Source organism: Argentina anserina, chromosome 3, assembly GCF_933775445.1.
Source record: "Argentina anserina chromosome 3, drPotAnse1.1, whole genome shotgun sequence".
Classification (NCBI taxonomy): Eukaryota; Viridiplantae; Streptophyta; class Magnoliopsida; order Rosales; family Rosaceae; genus Argentina; species Argentina anserina.
Window position 1 is genome coordinate 5,643,323 of NC_065874.1, and position 20,483 is coordinate 5,663,805.

At 38.0% G+C, this 20,483-nt stretch overlaps 3 protein-coding genes and 1 long non-coding RNA gene across 4 annotated transcripts; all 4 read right to left on the bottom strand.

Annotated features, from left to right (window-relative positions):
- Positions 1 to 2,136: 2,136 nt before the first annotated feature.
- On the bottom strand, positions 2,137 to 3,424 carry LOC126788136 (uncharacterized). The gene is made up of 2 exons (XR_007671337.1): positions 2,996 to 3,424; positions 2,137 to 2,911 (listed from the first exon to the last, which is right to left on the bottom strand). It is a non-coding gene; the product is annotated as an uncharacterized LOC126788136 (long non-coding RNA).
- A 2,120-nt stretch (positions 3,425 to 5,544) lies between these two features.
- LOC126786863 (wall-associated receptor kinase 2-like) lies at positions 5,545 to 8,567 on the bottom strand. The gene is made up of 3 exons (XM_050512827.1): positions 7,611 to 8,567; positions 7,125 to 7,298; positions 5,545 to 6,932 (listed from the first exon to the last, which is right to left on the bottom strand). The coding sequence occupies exons 1-3, from the start codon at positions 8,500 to 8,502 to the stop codon at positions 5,704 to 5,706; spliced, it is 2,295 nt and encodes a 764-aa protein (XP_050368784.1). The 5' UTR covers positions 8,503 to 8,567; the 3' UTR covers positions 5,545 to 5,703.
- A 2,138-nt stretch (positions 8,568 to 10,705) lies between these two features.
- Positions 10,706 to 14,159, bottom strand: LOC126786780 (wall-associated receptor kinase 2-like). Its single transcript, XM_050512702.1, has 3 exons — positions 13,214 to 14,159; positions 12,862 to 13,032; positions 10,706 to 11,999 (listed from the first exon to the last, which is right to left on the bottom strand). Exons 1-3 carry the CDS (start codon positions 14,097 to 14,099, stop codon positions 10,765 to 10,767), a joined length of 2,292 nt encoding a protein of 763 aa, XP_050368659.1. The 5' UTR covers positions 14,100 to 14,159; the 3' UTR covers positions 10,706 to 10,764.
- Positions 14,160 to 17,107: 2,948 nt separating this feature from the next.
- On the bottom strand, positions 17,108 to 19,850 carry LOC126786892 (wall-associated receptor kinase 2-like). The gene is made up of 4 exons (XM_050512856.1): positions 19,841 to 19,850; positions 18,772 to 19,752; positions 18,555 to 18,677; positions 17,108 to 18,360 (listed from the first exon to the last, which is right to left on the bottom strand). Exons 1-4 carry the CDS (start codon positions 19,848 to 19,850, stop codon positions 17,108 to 17,110), a joined length of 2,367 nt encoding a protein of 788 aa, XP_050368813.1.
- Positions 19,851 to 20,483: the final 633 nt, after the last annotated feature.

The following is a 20,483-nucleotide window of genomic DNA, read 5'->3' on the forward strand; positions in this document are numbered from 1 at the left end:
TAGTACGCAGCTAGACATTGGGCAACCCAACTGTCACCCAATATCCAAAAATATGGGTACTCATAATCAGGTAACCCATCTGTTATCTCTCATGCAGTACACCGGCAGACATACTAGAGCTCTAACTGCATCGTAACCGTCGCCCAACCAAGGCTAGGTTCTGACATGCAAACACATCCGAAGACAAAAAAACACGTCTGAAGACAGAAAATGTTTTAATAAAACTCAATGTTAAAACCACGTACAATAAAAATCCACCCATGTTATTGTACTACAACAAGCGACTCTTAGTCAAATAAAATAAATATAGTTGCCACAGTATAATTCATTTGGAAATAAGAACGTAACAGTATATAATATAACAACCCATATATATGTATCGTATTTACCATTTTATACACATACACAACCCACTATATTATATACATGTCATAGTTCGATCTTTTTAAGGAACGTAAATATGAGTCACTGCCAAGGGTAGACTCGTCATAGTGAGATTTACTCACATTCACCATAGTCCATAATCACTAAAACTTTATAAAATCATTTTAAAATAGCGTTTCACTTACCCATAAACCGTAGACGATCAAGTTCACGTAATTTAAACCAAAATATATTTTGAAAATAATTTTTTTATAAACTAGTGATGCAACGATTATGGTGACAACTCAAACTAAATTCAATAGTTATAATATTACTTCGATCATGATGATCATTGTGAGGTTTACTCACCTTATTTCCTGCGTGCAACTTCCACGACACTAAAAGTAATTTCCTCACTCGTTTCGTCGGTCACCTAATAGCATGATAAAATACTTAGAAAATGATACGTAAAATATCAGGTGACGATTTCAGTACCGCTAAATGTCGTTCATAAAACACTGTTCATGTTTTACTGTTTTACTAAACATTGTTCGTATGTACTGTTTTACTATACACTGTTCACATTTACTTTTCGTACTGTTCATGGACACTGTTTACAATTCTGTTCATGCGGCGCCACTGTTCACCAACTGCCACCAATGACTACTAAATTTCACCACCACAATCTAAATGACATTCCTAACAACTGTCTAGTTCATCACAAAGTCTAATTCTGAGCCTAAACACTTCAATTTAACAAAAACCGAAAAGTCCAATTTAAAAACCTAGGATTTCTTTTCTTCGATTCTACTAGCACATAACGATTTTGGTTCAATCTTTTGGTGGGTTTGTAGTATGAAAGAGACCTGCAAATGGGACAAGAATCTTACCGATTGGTTGCCAGAGGAGGGAGATCCGACGAGTTGAAGTTCGGCGAAATATGCTTTTTCGGGAGAACTTCTTGACTTCACCGCTCTCAAACGGTAGCGAGATGGCGAGTGGCACTGCCACCAATCGACAGGAGACGCAACAACCTTTTAAACGTGACCGGTGTGCCGCTCTATGGTGGCCGAATGGCGGAGATCCTGCGGCCCAAAGTCGGCTACTTGGGGAGAGAATTGCTGGATTTTTTTCAGGGTGAACAGTACCCTTGAACAATACCGATCCGAATTTCTGATTTTTCTCCCCATTTTCTCTTTAATTCCCCTATTTATACTATTTTCCAAAAATTTCCAAATACCTTTTGGTTCGTAACTTCTTCATACGAACTCCGATTTAGGCATACCGCGTGTCCACGAATTCGTATCGACGAGCTCTACGACTTTCATGTAAGAATCTTTCTAAGAAACCAAATGAGTCAAAATTAAACTCTTAGACTCGTCAAATTGAATGTTCCCGAACAATTAATCTTTCAAACCCTTTCATTTTCATACTCGTGAAATAAAATTGGACAATAACCAACTTAATAATATCAGAGAACTTATTGGAAATTAGATATGAATTTTCGGGGTATTACAAACAAACTTTACAAATATTACATACTAGCATGCATGTCTAAAGACAACATTGATATATCAAATGAACCTGAACTCCAGCTTTTCTTATTGCTACCATATTTTCATAAGTGGACAGATTCATTTTCTCTGATACACAATTTGCTGGAGTATCATGCAACCTGCTCAAGTTCTTCAAATTCATGCTGGTGAATGCAAGGGCCTCATCTAAGAGCCTTATCTAAGATCTATCTTGAACCATATATACATTTATATCAAGTGAACCCAGAAACTTCAAATCACTATATTAAACTCGTAATGAACCGACTATCTAAAATACCCAAGAGAATATACACATTACATGAATGAGATTAATAAGCAGTGAATCGAAGACAGTCAAATCAGAAAGATCATAGCTTGGAACTCAAAAGCAAAGACACTGAAATCAAAGACTAAGCATAACCATAATATCTAAAACGAAAGTGAGGAAAATTGAGATTTATACTTATAATTTCAGGCACAGATTGTATTTGAGTTTGAAAAAGAAAGCCTTAAACAAAGAAGTAGAAAAGTAGAAGCTAAACCAAGAGATGTATTTTATACCTAAACTCCAGCTTTTCTTATTTCTACCATATTAAGCCAAAAGAAAGTCAGGTAAAGCTCATCGATTGCAGCTTTCTTGGCATATCAACAAATTATGAAACTAAATTGATCACCTGAAAGTATTTTTCATTTGCCAAAACACTGAAACAAACATAATTCAACAACTCATTATTGGATCAAAGTTGTAGAGAGATATATATATATATATATATATATGTACCCTAAAGACTTCTTGGTCCTCGTATCAAATGATCTCCTCCAAGATATTCTTGGGAGTATCGTCCTCATCCTCAAATCGAAACCTGAAAGGGCCAACATAATGCTTGGGCGGCCTAGTGGGCGGCCTCATGCTAATTTTGATACCCTCCACCGCATCTACTTCGTTGTGGAACATCCCCACCTCCCACTTTCAACTCATCTTTCACCGGCTCTGATTCGCCCGACATTGCGACCTATCAAATCCATGTCACTCATTCATTCGAAGCTGAGAACAAAATCAGATCGAATGAGAGATTAGATAAATTAAAAATAAAAACCTGCTAATGGAGGAGGAGGAAGGGGGAAGAGAGGGAGGTGGGTCTGGTGGCAGGGATGGAGAGGCGTTTGGGTCGGCAAGTGAAAGAAGAGAAGGAGTTGAAGGAAGCTAAACCCTCCATAACTCGATAATAGGAAAGGAGTTTAGGATTTTGAGAGGAGGAAACTGAGTGGATCTGCAATATTACGTTCGTTCGTCCTCCATCGGCCACGCCTGAGCTCCGCTCTGTGCACTGGGGATGCATCTCGTCTTCCTTTTCCATCGAATGAGAGCTTCTGTTGAGCTCTGAGAGAACCAGCGACCAATTTGTAAGGCGAAGGGATTTGACCGAAGCCCCGTGAACAAATTGACAATTCGAGAGTTTAGGTTTTTCTGGTGGTGAGTGGCTAAGGTTTGTGAGAGAGTAGATTAAATATTTCCTTACTTCAAAGTCTTCGTTTTAGAGAGAGTCTGTATACGGTATTACTTCAACATTTCATTTTCCCATATGTATATACGTATGGAATGGGGACACAAGTGACCAAGTGTGCCTTTAGTTTCTCAACGGGGACATATACAAAATTGTGTCCCCCAATTATCAATTATGAGGACATATGTTTAAGTGTCCCTAAACTAAATGTGTCCCCATAGGCCCTTTTTCTAGTAATGATCATATGCGATGAAATATGACGGAACCGGCCTCGATCGGCTAACTAATAACTTAAGAGACGAAAGTTGTCCATCTTCGATCAAAGTCTCGTTTTCCTCTTGAAACTAGACATAATAAACCATGACAACTCGATGATATGCTAGTTAGACTAACCAACTCCGATCTCATATTTCAATTGTAAAAAGTAATATATACAGCTACAGAACTTGAACCTGATGTATTGGCACCAAAATAGTTGACTTCTTAATCTTCTATATCTTGTCAGTCTCTTCCAAAATACGCAATATAGTTGGCTTCCATCATGCATGCATGGTAGCAACTAGCATGGGCTAAAAGCTTGTAGGAGAGAGCTTCGCAAGTCGTCTATGCTTATCGATCTGTCTCTTCCAATATTTCTGGTGCTCTACATGTTTTTTGTTTTCGTTTTATTTTTATCGAGGTCTTTTTCTATTATTTCCGGTTGGTACGTAGAACCGTAGAACAAAGGAACAAGTTATTTTTTGGATACAGGAACAATTTGGTGATGACCAATGCTTAAAATAGCGAATGCATGAGGCGATGCGTTTTTTCGAAGCCACAAGTTTTAGAAGCCTTAAGACGTCAAGACAAAGCCTTTAGTGATTTTTTGTAAAATTAAAATTATAATAAAATAAGCAAATAAATGTGGATAAAATAGTTTTAATTTAGATAAAGAATTAAAATACATTAAATCATATATTTTAAATCAACAAACCCGTAAATTGTAATTCTCACATTCTAATTTCTTCTCAATTTATCACTAGAGCCATTGGATACACGTCCACACAGTATTAAATTCATCTCAAGGCGTGATACAACATGAAAAGCGCGCCGAAACGAGTTAAATGCGACACCTTTCATGTAAAAACCTTTCCAGATTGAGCCTTGAGGCGAAATTGATTTGCCTTGGCTCAAAGCGTGCCTTTTTACGTATAGGTAATACTTAATTTGTCTACTTAATTTTCCAAGGCCCTATCTAAGATTTCTTTTTACATTTCTTGATGACGAGGTATATATATATATACAGTCCCTATCCAGAGTGAAGCTTCACTCTGAAATTTCAGAGTGAATTTCTAATTTTGGCACACTTTTCGGTCAAATTTTTTCAGCATAAGCGATTCAATATTTAGGTGTGCTATTCAAGATCATATATACAAAATTTCATCCAATTTGACAATGATTTGAGCTTTCAAAATTGATATTTACACGAACGGTTCACGTTGAACAGTTTTAATTCATTTATTGATTTAATCTAATTTCAATACCTTAACGATGTCAGAATTAGATGAAATTTTGTATAGATGATCTTGAATAACATACCTAAATATTCATTTCCAAAAAAAAAAAAAAACATACCTAAATATTGAATCGATTATGCTGAAAAAATTTGACCGAAAAGTGTGCCAAAATTGGAACTTCATTCTGAAATTTCAGAGTGAAGCTTCACTCTGGATAGAGACTATATATATATATATATATATATATATATATATATTCTAATTTTAGTGCTAAAATATGTCTTTCATGTCTCTGATTCAAGCTACGCACGCCAACTAAGATATACTATTTTTCTACTTAATTTTCCAAGGCCCTATCTAAGATTTCTTTTTACATTTCTTGATGACGAGATATATTTTGTTATTCTAATTTTAGTGCTAAAATATGTCTTTCATGTCTTTGGTATTGTTATTGGTCTAATGATGACAGTTTATCTAATGCACTCAAATTTACTTTCAGAAAAGTTAAGTAAATTGGTGTATTCCGTGAAATCTAGGCACATTTTAATGCATACAGGTTACCGAACTTGATTTCAGAAAATTAAGAAAACATTTTACACGAGTAATCAAATCAGAACTCAAATAAGTGGGCAATAGATCCAGAAGTTACAACTGAAGTGCCTGCACGGCTACACTATCATACAGTACTTTTTATTTATTTTAGGAGGCGCACACTAGCTACTTCACTCAAATGATGCAACAAACCCAACAGGAAAATTTAAAATAGCAAAGAGATCAAGGACAAAGGCGAGGCATACTATTCAACTATCGCCCATCATCATCAGGCTTCATTATCTGGGCTTGATTCTGCATGCTTTGGTCATAGTCAATACTGGTTATGGCTTCACCTTCATCACCTCTAACATCAACAATGTAATCATTTGCAGGTGACGTCGCATGCAAATAGTCGCTCTCTATGGGAGAGGCATCAGGCTTTCCCCCTGAATGTTTTGCCATAACTTGCAATATTGCCTCGAGCTCCATTGCTACTTCTTTCATGGTAGGCCTATCCCTTCCTTTCAAACTTAAACATCTCTTGGCGAGATAAGCCACTTGTTCAGCTATTTCATAACTCCCATCTTTGATTATTTCATGATCAATAATCTGAGCCAAGCGATTCTCTTCCACTGATGTTATGAAACAATTCGCTAGGTTTCTCTCTGCCTCCGGCTTCTCGTGAGAAATTGCTACTTGACTCGTTATTAGCTCCACAAGGACAACGCCAAAACTATAGACGTCACTCTTCTCCGTCAGTGTGTTTGATTGAAGATATTCAGGGTCCAAGTACCCCAGTGTCCCTTGCACTAAAGTAGAAAGTTGATTGTGATCTTCGGGAACCAATTTTGAAGCTCCAAAGTCTGACACTTTGGCTGTGAAATTCTCATCGAGCAGGATGTTGGTTGCCTTCACATCGCGGTGCACGATTTGCATGGAAGTGGAGTAGTGCAAGTATGCCAACGATCCTGCTGTTTCCGTTGCTATCTTCATCCGTAACCCAAAAGAGAGCGGACCCTTGCCATTCTTTATATGGATATGCTCATATAGTGTGCCATTGCCAACGAACTCGTAAACTAACAGAGGCGTTTGAGTCTCTAGGCAACAACCTAGGAGCCTCACCACATTTCTATGGTTGATTTGAGAAAGAACAATTACCTCATTAACGAACTGATTACTTTGGGTGATTGGGGCATTGCTCTTCGAGACCTTAATCGCAACTTCCTTTTTATCCGGCAGTGTTCCTTTGTAGACAGTTCCATAACCTCCTTCACCAATTTTTCCGCTGTCAGCAAAATTGTTAGTGGCATTTTTAAGCTCTTCTTTCGTAAATATTTTGGCTGCTTGAGGTCCATCGAAATTCTTCAATTTTTGCTGTAACAATAAGCCACCATTCTCTTTGAAGTATTTTTCCTTGAGTTGATTGAATTTTCTTCTTTTCATTCCACAATACATCCAAAATGATACAACAAGTACCATCACAATGCTTAAACAGACACCTGCACATAATTATATATCATACAGCTCAATTCAATATCTGCGTGTTAACAAATTAAAATTTTAGGGTGCAGCACAAAGCTAGTCATTCTTTTATAAATATGTTGACCTAAACATGTAATAATTAATTAGCAATTTTACATGTTGGCTAATAACTAATTAATAGGAAAATGTTAATGATAGCAAAGCCGTACCTAATGAAATATGGAGGGCAGTATTCTTTGATTTTCCGTTGATATTGACACAAGGAATGTTAATATTGCCGTAATTTGTTTGGCCTTCGGGACATTTACAAGTGTAATTCCCTACTAAATTTTCACATGTTGAACTATGATCGCAGATGGTCGAATTAGTACACTCATCAACATCTGAAATATAAAAACGTACAGAAAAAAACAAACATGTAATTTAGTTAGAGATAAATCGATCAGGTACGAGCTCAAATATATATGTATGTATATGTATATGTATATAGCAAATCTAGCACATGCACATATATATAACAATCTCTGTTGTTGCAGGGGTTTGAGGTTTTGCGGTCATCAATATCTGAAAGCTAAGGAAATTAGGAAAACATACATATCAGTACGTACACAATTTGTGAAATTCCAATTCCAATTCCAATGGTGAGTTTCATTTTATGTCGGCTTATATTTTAGTACTTAGTTGATAATCATCACCTGTGCAACCATTTGGGTGGTACGGGTTTCCTTCATAACCAGGCAAACACTCGCACAAGTAACCTACAGACCCTTTGATAGACCGGTTGTAGCACGAACTGTTACCCTTGCATGCGTAATCCTCCCTCTTCTGAGCTTCATTACAGGGGTCTTCCTCATTCCCAATAGCCCAGTTAAGAACTATAGGAAGCCGTACAGTTGAATTCAGTTGTTGAAAACTAGAAGTGCTTAAATTGAACTGGCCTTCCTCCTCAAGAAAGGCGTAGCTGCAGGGGTTGAAGTCCCACACTTTTGTATGATTGTAGTAACTATTTACCTCTACAGAGACATTGTTCAGTCCACTGGGAATATTAATCTGGCAACACCCTATGCCAGTGCAAAGGTTCTTATCAATACTGGCAAGGCTGCTGCATATTGACATGCACCCAGTAATGAGTTCTTCTCCCCCTCGGAAGCCTCGCACAATTGCATAAGTGTCACAGCCTACGGCATAGAACTTGTTTTTGGAATCGGAGACCGTATATGGATATTGACGAGGCAGGTTTAGCCAAGTAGGGAAGTAGACCGTCTGGCTGCCCTCGGCGTAGCAATCTGTAGATACGTAGTTTACTATTCGCAACTCCCCTACCTCTAGGGAAATGTTTGTAACAACGAGATTTCCACGCATCAAATATGCAGTGGGTGGATCGGTCGTATGGGTACAATTGATGAAGTATTCACTTCGCCCTTCCATGTGACAACGCTCCTCCATGCCAAATGGATATGGAACTGTTAGATCACCGCACTTGTCAGAGCAGCCAGGCAAGGCTTGAGCAGCAGCAGCTGTTGTTTTCGTAGTACTAGCCCCCGACAATAGGAGCAGGACTACCACCAGTAGGAATTGCAAGGCCATAATCGACACCGATCGATGATACAAGTTGCAACTGAGAGGAGTATTCGTGTCAAATAGTCGTGTCACTCGTGTGTGTGTGTGTGCATTGTTGATGATAAGTAAAGCAGCATTCCCAAGTCGGCTTTATATAGTAGTGTATAGTAGCATTTTCCGCACTCTTTAGGCAACTGGTAATTATGAAGTGTGAAACTAATGGTCAATGAAGCCGACATGCAATAATCAATTAGCAGCATAGGAGCAGATATTAAACAAACCTGATCCACGAGATCATTATGGTATTTAGATTACAAAGACTTCTTGGTCGCTACTTAAAGTCATCCATACATTAGGGTAAAAGTAGTAAAAGTAGTAAAAGTAAGATATCGTGTTCGGCTTCACACCACCCCATTCGTTTCCTTCTTCAAAGTCTTCAGCTTGTGGATGGGTTGGAATGAATCAGGATAACTCCATCCTACGGGGTACAATAATCTCAAAATCTAAATTACTAAATAGTATATACAAATAGCACCACTGTGTTTGTCACTTATGACTTATTACATACCCATTTTTGAAATATATATGTAGATTATCGTTTACATACTTAACGCAGCCTAATATTTTTGTTTGAAGTAACAACAACTCGTGTGCTAGTTATTAGGTTCATCAACTCCGATCTAATATGTTTTTAAGACAATGAATAATAAATAAGCATGTACGTTGCATTTTTACAAATTAGCCTTGTACCAGAGAGATGCATGTGTTATTATTAAATAATACGAGAACTTCATTTATCATTTTATAGAGTAACCATTTTATGTAATTTTGTTTAAAACAAAGGATGAAATAATTGCTGACTTTATTATAGTAAAGATTAGGCTAATTAATCTGACTTGTAATTTAGGATGGATTGGCCAATACAAATATACAACTACATAACTTAAGCTTGCACCTAAAGTATTGGCTCCAAAACAGATGACTTCTTAATCTTATATACCTTAATCATTTATTTATTTTTAGTGAGAGGGGATAATGAAAAAAGATGATATCATGAGAATGATAGGGCTTCTGCTTTCATCATGCATATATGCATGGGGCTGAAGCTTAATTATAGGCGAGAACTACCCAAGTCGTCTATGCTTATCTGTGATCTTCCAATGATGTTGTTTCCATCCCGTGCCACATGTTGATCGTGGTCTTTTTCTATTAGTAATTTCACATTGGTAGAAGTGTGGAACAAAGTTGGTGATGCAGGAAAACGTACGTAATTAGCTTAAGTGAATGCTTAATCCTCTACTTTTTTCATGCTAAAATAAGTCTCTCTTTTTTTTATTCCAGCTGCGCACGTCAGCTACACACATAAGTTTAATAACCACCTGGCCCTTCATATGAACACTTGAAATTAAACATAGAAAGAGATATTTTTATGTCGATTTTAATGGATAGGTTTTCGCCTGAGAAGAGAACTGTTTACATATAAACAGGTCGATCAACAACCAAGAGAAAGGTTGTTGCAACTTGCAACCTTAACAGGCCCAAAATTTTGAATGGATTGTTGCAGTTGGTCCCATTTCGTTCGACATTTCAACCTTCTCGGGTGATTTGAACCTTCAGACCGAATAATTTAGGCTATGGAGATGGGGCTTTAAATCTAGATTCAACCGGTGCTTGATAAGTGTAGAACAGGTATTGGGCAATAGCCAATAGCTAATTAACCATGCAAAACGTACTTACTAATTAACCCTAAGCAAGTAAGCAGTAACAATGATAATTATAAATTCTCAATCTCGATCATCGATATGTTAAGTACGTCACAGTAAATATGACGTCAAACTTGACGAGAAACTAATCTGTAGGTTAACATGCATGGTTCTAGTCCTTTTTTTTTCTTCGCTTAAGCTCATACAAATTCGCAATATATGGCCCTATAAATTATCGAATGGAAGGCGTTCATTATTTTGTTTTGCTAGATGTTGAAACAATTCAATGAAACCAACAATATCCAGTTAAAAAAATTACAAGTTGTAATAGTAGACAACTTCAGTACTTCACCACAAATTTCATCTTTAATTTAGCACTCTGTAATTCTAGTTGACCAACAGATCACCTCATTGACTTAAAAAAAACGAATTACTATAGTCATCTCAAGGTTTTTAATTTTCAAAATAAACGTGACAAAAATTAATCAATTACTCTTAATTATAAAACTGTCCGTACCATAGTTTAAATTTCCAAAGAGGACCCAAATTGCATCAAACAAACTGTCTAAAAACTGAGGATAATGAATCATCGCCCATCCTCATATGGCATTAACATTTGAATTTGCATGCTGTCATACCCACTAGTGGTAGCACTAGAGCCTTTATGATCAACATCACCTCTGACATTCCCAACGTAAGCTTCTGAATTGATTGGTGATCCCAACAGGTACTCAGTCTCCTCCGGACATGAATGAACACTATTTACCCACGGATGCTTCCCTGTAATTTGCATTCCCTCCAACTCCATGGCAACTTCTTTCATTGTAGGCCTTTCCTCCCCTTTTATACTAAGACATCTTCTTGCGAGATAAGCAACTTGCTGTGCCGTCTCTATGTTCTTCTCGTTCACTATGTCAGCATCAAGAATTTCAATCAAGCAATCATTCTCTATTGAAGAAACAAGGAAATTTGCCAGGCATCTCTCCTTTTCAGGCCTGGAGAAAGAAAGTGCAACTCTACTCGTAAGTAGCTCTGCGAGGACAACTCCAAAGCTGTAGACATCGCTCTTTTCGGTTAGTTCGCTTGTGTGGAAGTACTCAGGGTCCAAGTACCCGAGTGTTCCTTGCACTAGTGTTTCTAGTTGAGCTTGATCCAGGGGAATAAAACGTGAAGCTCCAAAATCAGACACTTTGGCAGTGTAACTGTCATCCAACAGTATATTCGTTGTCTTAACATCTCGATGGATGATTGGTACTGAAGCAGAGGAGTGCAAGTATGCCAGTGCTCCTGCAGATTCTGATGCTATTTTCAATCGTAATTCCCATGAAAGTGATGATGATCCTTTTTCCTTATTGAAAATATGCTCAGAAAGAGTGCCATGGGTGATGTACTCGTATACTAGTAAAGGAACCTCAGTCTCGAAACAACAACCTAACAGTTTCACCACATTTCTATGGTTGATTTGAGAAAGAATAATAACCTCATTGACAAATTGCTCGCTTTGTGTTGGAGCACCGGCTTTGGATTTTTTGATGGCTACCACTTTGTTCTCTCGTAACACTCCTTTGAAAACGGTTCCATATCCTCCTTCACCAAGGATTTCATCTTCATGGTAGTTGTTTGTGGCCTTCTTAAGTTCTTCTGCAGTATAGATATTTGGTGTCTCCATCCCTCCTCCATGAGCCCTAATCTGTTCTTGTAACATCAAGCCACCATTTTGTTTGAAGTGCATTTCTTTAAGTTTGATGAGCCTGATTTCATTCACTTTCCAATATATGCAGAAAACTACGACTAATAAAACCAAGAAGCCTATAGACACACCTGCACATGTATTAATTGACAAGTCAGAACTCGTACAAATTGATTTACAATTCATATCTGGTAAGGATGGGCTGTTTTAGGCAAACAAAAATGTTTCTGCTTCTCGTTTTAGGAATAGAAAAATGAAACGAAAAGAAAAGAAGGAGAAGAAGTATTTATTTTGTAACTGAATTAAGCACATAGGTCTTTATCTTGATAAAGATATGCTTTATATTTTTGATAAATATATGCTTATATATAGTTGGCATTCAATGATCAAATATAATTTTTGTTATGGTGTGTTTGGATGAGGAAATTGTAAAATTCATAGGAGTTTATAAATGATGGCATCTTAAAATCCATCAATATGAAATTCATTAATTGTGAATTCTACTGTATAGTTATATTATGTGGAATTTGAAGTTTCTGATAGATTAATAAAGTTTGAAATAAATTAAAGAGATGAATTATAAAAATATTATTATTTTGGAAAGATAATTGGACACTGGAAATGAATTTACAAATGACACCTATTTTGTGGGGAATTTAAGTGGAACTTAACCAACAAATTCATTCATTTTATTTTCCCTAGAAATCTAGAATTTCCAATCTATAGTTGCCAAATCAGAGAATTGTCTTTTAAAATTATAAAATCCTCACTTTTAATTATATTCATTTTTTGCTTTCTCTCATCCAAACACACTATTAGTGTATATTCTATAGAGAAAATGAATTTCCGTGAATTTCTGTCCAACAGACAATGAATAACATTTTTATCAAACTATCTATTATATTATTTTAGAGAACATGTTTAACATTATAATAAAATAGCAGCTGCATCGGGAACTATATAAAGTTTTATGTAATGATAGATATTTCGTACCCAATGAAATTTGCAGGAAAGTATTCTTTTCCTTATGGTATGGAATGCAACGCCTCAGCAGCCCATCCTTTTTGTACCCACTATCACATGTACAAGAGTAATTTCCTGGAGGCCGATTTTCGCACCTTCCATTCTCGCAAGGGTTAACTTCAGCGTTGCACTCATTTATATCTACGGTAGAAGAAGACAGGAATGAGGAAAGTCAATGTCGATAAATTCAAAATGCATGGAGAGTAAAAATTAGCTATGATTCCTATGAATGTGTATATGGACTTTATAATACGGGAGAATGGCTCTTCGAATGTTGGAATATGGAAGTCTGCTGAGAACATCGTATCAATTATTCACATACCACTGCAATTGAGGTATGGGTTTCCTTCGAAGCCTGGGAAGCACTGGCAATAGTAACCGGACTTTCCAGACTCGACGTCTACGTTCCGGTTGATACACTTGCTATTTACCGAGCATGCATAGTCATCCCTCTTTTTAGCAGCATCGCATGGCCCTTCACCAATTTCCCAATCAAGAATCATCGGGAGCTTTTTAGTGGTGTTCAATACTTCGAAGCTTGTTTTGGCGGAGAAATTGAACTGTCCATCTTGCACAATGAATGCGTAACTACAGGGATTAAACTCCATTATATAAGTATGGTTGTAGTAGCTACTCAACACGATGGTCCTGTTCTTGAGTCCGCTAGGGATGGCAGTTTCGCAGCACCCGATGCCTGAGCAAGAGTCGGAAATGCTACTACGGTCGTCACATATTGACATGCAGCCGGTACGGAACATCTTTTCGTTCCGCCGGTAGCCTCGGAAAAGTGCGTGCGTGTCACAACCGACGGCGATGAACTTGTTTTTTGTGCCAGAGATGGTAAAAGCAGGAGGCACCCACAACCGAGGGGAAATTCTAAGCGTACTATTGCCTGCGTGGTTATAACAATCTTTAGCTATGAGAACCATAATTTGCAGCTCAGCCTCCGCAAGCGAAATGTCAGTGATTGTAATTGAAGGAGATCCTGACCAGTGTGTTGATGGAGGAGTCGTAGATAGATTGCAAATGAGGTTAAACCAAGTGTTTGTTGGCAGGTAGCAGTCATCACCTACACCAAATGGATATGGAATCGTCACATTGCCGCATCGGTCGATACAGTTAGGTTTCGCTCGAGGTGGCAGCGTTTGAATTGCAGTGACTCCCATCAAACAGAGTTGCATAAGCAGCATCCTAAGTAAGGGCGCCATTATTTTCACAGATCGAGCTTCCTTTAGTATCTACTCCAGCAATAAGTAGAAGCAGTATGATCGATCCTAAGCAAGGGGAATTATCACTGCTACTAAGCTGGGCCTTTTATAATTAAGCAAACATATATAACATCAACGTACAGAACATCCGACTAGGGAAAATAGCGCCTAATGCTTTGCTCATCGATCAAGTGGCTAGGTGTGAGTCGTCTATACTTATATTCTATTGTACCTTGCCCTCCCTCTTGAGCCAAGTCTAATTTCCTATTTTTCTGCAAGCTGTTATGAATGCAATAGAAAAATGGAGGATCGTTCTCCCAATTGCTAATGTAATTTTCAGTGCGACCCGGAATCGCTTAATTGGTTAGTGATCACCTAATCACATGATTCACATGACAAGGACCCAGTCCTGGCTAGCTAGACTTTTGCATGCATGCTTGCGGTTAGACGTTAGCTTACGCCGCAGGCCCCTAGCCTTAAACGTTAATTTACCATGCAAATATGTTTGGTATTCCACATATCACTGTGTAGTTACTAACTGCTTTATATGCCGGAAGGATATGAAACTATATGAAACTCCAACATGCAATTGTCACCGTGCATAAAATATAAAACTTCAACTTGTCGCATGATGCATTCCAACCAGAGAGAAAGCTACTTGTCAACTATATGAAAACTACTTGTCACCTCCACATAAAAAAAATGTACAACTCCAACTACTGTACTGTCGATCACAATGTATTAATTCGAATTATTATATAAATTCACCACTATGTGAGTTAAGTACGTTGACTGTGATCCATGCTACTCGCATAAGTTCATAATCATTTTCTCACACCTAGAGTAAAAATCCTACAAAACAGAAGAGTACTGGTCACCTTAACGATAAATAATTTGGTAATTAACCACCCTGTTATCTTACTAATGAAGCAAGAATTGTATTAAATTAATCACAAGAAGTTGCTAAGTTGGTTTAGCTAGATGCGATATGTGCAATCCAAGTTCGATCGATTCTCATGATCTCATCGATACCAAAACTTCAAATCTATGGAAGGACCTGCCCTCTTCGCTGTAGTGGAGTTTGCATGGGGAGTAGGCTGCGTTTTTGGCCGGACCACAAATATTTTGCCCCAAGGGGAGCTGACTGAAGTGGTTCAACTTCCATCACAAACTGCAGCCGAGCAGAGTTTATCACTAAAAGTAAAAATGACAAAATAGCGGCTTGACGTCATTTCATGGTGGACTTTTTTTTCTGAAGCCTTTTTTTTGTTTGGAACCGCGAGAATATCGTCATATATTTAGAACCGAAAATGAGAGAGTTACATAAACTCGATCAACCCCACCATAGGACTACAAAATAAACGAATCATGCAAAGATAAGCAAAGATAACTAGACAAAGATCTTATTAGAAGACTAAGACGCCTAAATGCAACTAAGTAACTACCCCTAGATCGAAACTTTCTCTTTGACTAAGAGCCTAAGACCAAGAACCAGAGATCAAGACCTAGGAAGCACGGAAACGTGCATACACCCACGTTTCCCGCTTCCGAAGCGGAACCACTCCGGAACCACTCCGGAAACGCGCCGGAAACACCCGGAAACGCCCGAAAACGTGCCGGAAACGCCCGGAAACGCTCGGAAACGTGTTTTCAGAAAAATGAGTTTTGGAAACGCGGTGGAAACGCGAGTTTCTGAATTGGAAACACGGTGGAAACGCGAGTTTCCGAATTGGAAACGCGAGTTTCCGAATTGGAAACTCGAGTTTCTAAAAAATAAAGGTTTTTTTATGTTTTTTTATTTGAGATTTTGAGTTACTTAAACTAAAAATTTGTTATTATATTTATTTTTTTGTATAATTTATATATATTTATATTTTTTTTTATTTCGACGTTTCCAAAACGTACCCGCTTCCTAAATTTTTTGAAAAACACGCTTCCGCGTTTCCAAATATTTCGCTTCCACGTACCCGTATCCGATTCCGTGCAGCCTAGATCAAAACCTGTTATAATTGCGAAACCGGAACCAGGAGGGCCTCCCTAGGTTCAAATGAAAAGGGGGGACCAACATGTTAAAAGTCCACGACTTAAAAGCAGGTCCAAGAGTCAAAATACTCCAAGCTCAGGCCCAATAACAATAAAACTAGTTTTGCAACCAAACCGACTCGCACTCGAACATCCACCGGACCGCCTTTGGCACCAATCCAATCATTACCGCTAAAGATCCACGCCGCTCGGAGATCACGACCACCAACAACCCCACTAGACCGCCAAGAAGGTGACGCAAACACCAATTGTTTATATTTTCTTTTACTATAATATCTCTATTGTTTGTTTATTAGTATTAACCAATAAAGAGGTACATACGACAGTTCGCCTTTTTTGTAAAAATTTTGAGTGCCCTTTTTATCTCTACTACTTACTACTGTAAGTGCATTAAATTTTTTTTATTAAATTGTGATCTTCCAAATATACTCACTTATTATTTTTATTAATAAACAAACTATCAAAAATATTATTGTCAAAACTTAAAAATCAATTGAAAAATATTAGTTTTTCTCAAATTTTAACCACTCACTTTCTCAAATAAATAACTACTAATTTTCCCACATCCATAGTGTGTGAGCAATTTCTAATAGTAGTAAAAGTACAATATAGTGAAAAAATAACATATATTCTTTAGATCATTAAAAATATATAAATAATTAATGAAAAAGAGATCCGTCATTTGTACCAGAAAAATAAGGAAGATCATCATTTAAAACGAAAACATCACAAACCAAAGTCAGTAACTGGTTGAGTGTCAAAATAATGAGTTTTCAGCGGTTTTGTATAGAGATGAATTTATCATTTTTAAAAAAATCCCTGCATACATTCTTAGAATATAAACTGGCCAGGGTAACCCCTTGATCAACTCTACAAAGCTTCCACAGGCTGTTGAATGCAGCAATTGACACAACACTAGACCTTTGCCGCTGAGAGCTGCAACAATCTCGGCCGAAATGAAAGCATCACCCTTCTCCAACAACTTCTTCATGTGACCGATTTCGGGGTTCGTGTTGATCTGCAGCAACATAAGCAGTAGGTGAAGTTGGTGATCCCAGCAAGTCCTTACCAGTCTCATTTGGATATATAATGTGATGTTTATATGTCATATCGTAAAGAGGACTCAATCCTTTATATAAGCACTCTAGCTCCATGACTACTTCTCTCATGGTAGGCCTTTCATCCCCTTGTAATCTCAAACATCTCTTTGCCAGATAAGCCACATTTTGTATCACAATTCCATCATTCATATTTTCCCCATCGACCATCTCATTGTCAAGAATTTCATTTAAGCGACCCTCTTCCAGTGAAGAAACAAACACTTTTGAAAGATTTCTCTCTGCATTTGGCCTAGCAAAAGAAAATGCCTTCTTACTTGTTAGTAGCTCCACTAGGACAACTCCAAAGCTGTAGACGTCACTTTTTTCTGTGAACTCATCCGAGTGAAAATATTCAGGGTCCAAGTATCCGAGTGTCCCTTGCACAAATGTTGTCATTTGCTTCTCATCAAGAGGTCGGATCAATTGTGAAGCTCCAAAGTCGGCCACTTTGGCAGTGTAGTTTTCATCTAGCAGTATGTTCATTGTCTTCACATCTCGGTGTAATATCGGCGTCGAAGTGGAGGAGTGTAAGTATGCCAACGCACCAGCAGTTTCTGTTGCTATCTTCAATCGTAAATCCCAAAAAAGTGGTGGTGATGATCTCTTTCCCTCTTCATCTCCATGAAGGTGCTTAAAAAGGGTTCCATTAGTGATGAACTCGTAAACGAGTATAGGCACCGAAGTCTCCAAGCAACAACCCAATAACCTCACCACATTCATGTGGTTGATTTGTGAAAGAATAACAACTTCATTAACAAACTGCTGAGTGGAAATGTTGTGATTTGGGGTAGATCTGATGTGGGATGAGGCACCAACTAATTTTGGCTTCTTAATGGCAACTATTCTGTTATTCGACAATATTCCCTTGTAAACTATTCCACAACCTCCTTCACCAAGAATTCTGCTTTCATCGTAGTTGTTTGTGGCCTTCTCAAGTTCTTTTGCAGTAAAGATTTTGGCCATCTCCGCTCCATGAGGACTAGAAAGCTGTTGTAACAATAAACCACCATTTTTTTCAAAGTAATTTTCTTTCAAATTTATGAACTCTCGCTTCTTCATTCCCCAATATATAGACCATAAACTTCCAACCACTATCACAAGGACTATTGCAAAGGTACCTGCATACAATTGATCAGTACTTAAGTTAATATAACAACCAGTGAAAGGGTGATTAGGCATCTTGGCCCTCACTGGCTCATTAACTACTCCAAAAAGTACTTAACGACTATGATCACCTATACATGGTCCGGTGAATTTTAGTGCATTCATATGGTGATTGTGATCCCTTAAGCTAAACAATAGATATACTTACCGAAAGAAATCAAAACCCGGATAGATGTCTTCAATTGATGGGGAACACATTTATACTGTCCCGGTAGATTTTCGCAGTGTTCTTCTGTGCTGCAGGGCTTTGAGCTCTGGCACTCATCGATATCTGAACAGAAATCAGGAAAAGTATACATTCAAAAATCACACAAATTTAACAGTATAAAATAAATCATCTATATAATTGTATTGAAGCGAATTACCTTGACAACCATCTGTAAGATATGCATTCCCTTGGTAACCGGGCAAGCACCGGCAAATGTAGCCTTGAGGCCATCCATCATATACACCTTCACTGACATTGGACCGATTGACGCAGGTACTATTTCCCTTGCAAGCATAACTGCCATTGTTCTTTTGAGCTTCGTCACAAGGCTCGTTCCCTATTTGCCAATCAACCACCGTTGTCGTCGGCACCAGCAGCCTTCTGTACTTTTGAAGTTGGACAAAACTTATATTCGGGGAGGATGAGAAGTTGCCTTGTTCCGCAAGGAATCCATAGTTGCAATCTAAGTCTTCAACAGACCACTTTCTCTGAAAAGGGTTTTGCCTAATTATGATGATGCTTAACAAAGACTCAACAGTAAAATTTTGAAGTCCACTCGGGATTGGAGATTGGGAACAGCCATTGCCAGAGCAAGAGGTAGTGCCAAGACTATCATCACATTCTGTAACAGCAAGGCCGCTTTTGTTGTAGGCTTGATCTTGATCTGGGGTCAGGATCCTGCCGGAGGGACGATATTGTTGACCTCGATATTTCGCAAAAGTGGCACAGCCGAAGGCAAAGAACATGTTTTTGGTGGAAAATGCAAAAGGAGAGGGCAGCCGGAGCCACTGGTTTATGGTGCCTCCGCTGCCTCTGCCGCACTCTTGGTATATAGAGGACAAGACACACAACTCAGCATTGTCAAGGTTTATGTCAGTGACAATGAGATCAGTCAATTGTGATTTTGGTGAAGATGAGGGAGGACCGGTGAGTTTTGCCATTGGGGCATTGCCTTCTGTACTAGTACAGTTGATGAAAAACTCATCTCGCAGGTAACAACCTTCAGCAGTGCCAAAAGGATATGGGATTTTCACATCACCACAGCGATCAGGGCAGTTAGGCAAGGCTTGTGCAGATGTTGTGGTAATTGATGTTGCAACCGCCAATACAAGTAGCACCGGCAGTGGTACTACTACTCCTAACAATCGTATAAAAGCGATCGATAGGTAAACAGTTTCAAAGGCAGAACTAGCAGAAAATTATGTTGACGAAGCGTATAAGCGTACCTGACTTCATCGTATTGAACAAAACAAGTCTTCTGTCTTCTACGTTGCTTGGGTTAGAAATGGCGAGCAGAGAGTGATCTCCAAAATTGTGACATTTCTTGTTCACACAGATTATGTGCTATGTTATTAGTACATTTTAATAGCATTCCATGTAAATTGCATTGATTTTGTTTAATATGTTCTCCATTGATGTGTTAAATGACTTAAATCCACTCTAATCCCACTAATTTATTCGATTCCTCAATGATTTGTAAATTATGATGAAGTTAAGCAAGAAATCAGTGCCATCTTCAATTCACATCAAAATACTACCGCCACTAATTTTTTCTACATTAATGTTAAGCAAGAAATTAGTACTAACATTTTGCGGGCGAGGTTCAAATCTTTTGACTACCAAATATATAGAACATCAAATCTAGAAACAAGGGTGTTGTGTAGGGGGGAGCACATCCCCTGTGCCCATATTCCCATTGCCAATTATGTGCCAACAATAGCAACTTGACATGTGGTATTCCATTCTGACTCTACATAACGGAGTTAAATTCTATTAATTCTGATTAAATTTAATTTTTCTTTTTGCTAAAAAGTCTCTTCCCGTTTATCCAGCTTCCATGTTCTTCTTTTCTTCATCTGTGAAGAACTT

What these genes read in the sequence shown, in the direction of transcription:
- LOC126786863 (XM_050512827.1), bottom strand. Translation starts at nt 8,502, where the DNA reads ATGGCCTTGCAATTCCTACTGGTGGTAGTCCTGCTCCTATTGTCGGGG. An exon ending in CCACCCAAATGGTTGCACAG is followed by an intron (nt 7,299 to 7,610) that starts GTGATGATTATC and finishes TTTATATTTCAG; the next exon opens with ATGTTGATGAGTGTACTAAT. An exon ending in TGCCCTCCATATTTCATTAG is followed by an intron (nt 6,933 to 7,124) that starts GTACGGCTTTGC and finishes AATTATGTGCAG; the next exon opens with GTGTCTGTTTAAGCATTGTG.
- LOC126786780 (XM_050512702.1), bottom strand. Translation starts at nt 14,099, where the DNA reads ATGGCGCCCTTACTTAGGATGCTGCTTATGCAACTCTGTTTGATGGGA. An exon ending in CCCATACCTCAATTGCAGTG is followed by an intron (nt 13,033 to 13,213) that starts GTATGTGAATAA and finishes CTTCTACCGTAG; the next exon opens with ATATAAATGAGTGCAACGCT. An exon ending in TTTCCTGCAAATTTCATTGG is followed by an intron (nt 12,000 to 12,861) that starts GTACGAAATATC and finishes ATACATGTGCAG; the next exon opens with GTGTGTCTATAGGCTTCTTG.
- LOC126786892 (XM_050512856.1), bottom strand. An exon ending in TCTTACAGATGGTTGTCAAG is followed by an intron (nt 18,678 to 18,771) that starts GTAATTCGCTTC and finishes ATTTCTGTTCAG; the next exon opens with ATATCGATGAGTGCCAGAGC. An exon ending in CCGGGTTTTGATTTCTTTCG is followed by an intron (nt 18,361 to 18,554) that starts GTAAGTATATCT and finishes AATTGTATGCAG; the next exon opens with GTACCTTTGCAATAGTCCTT.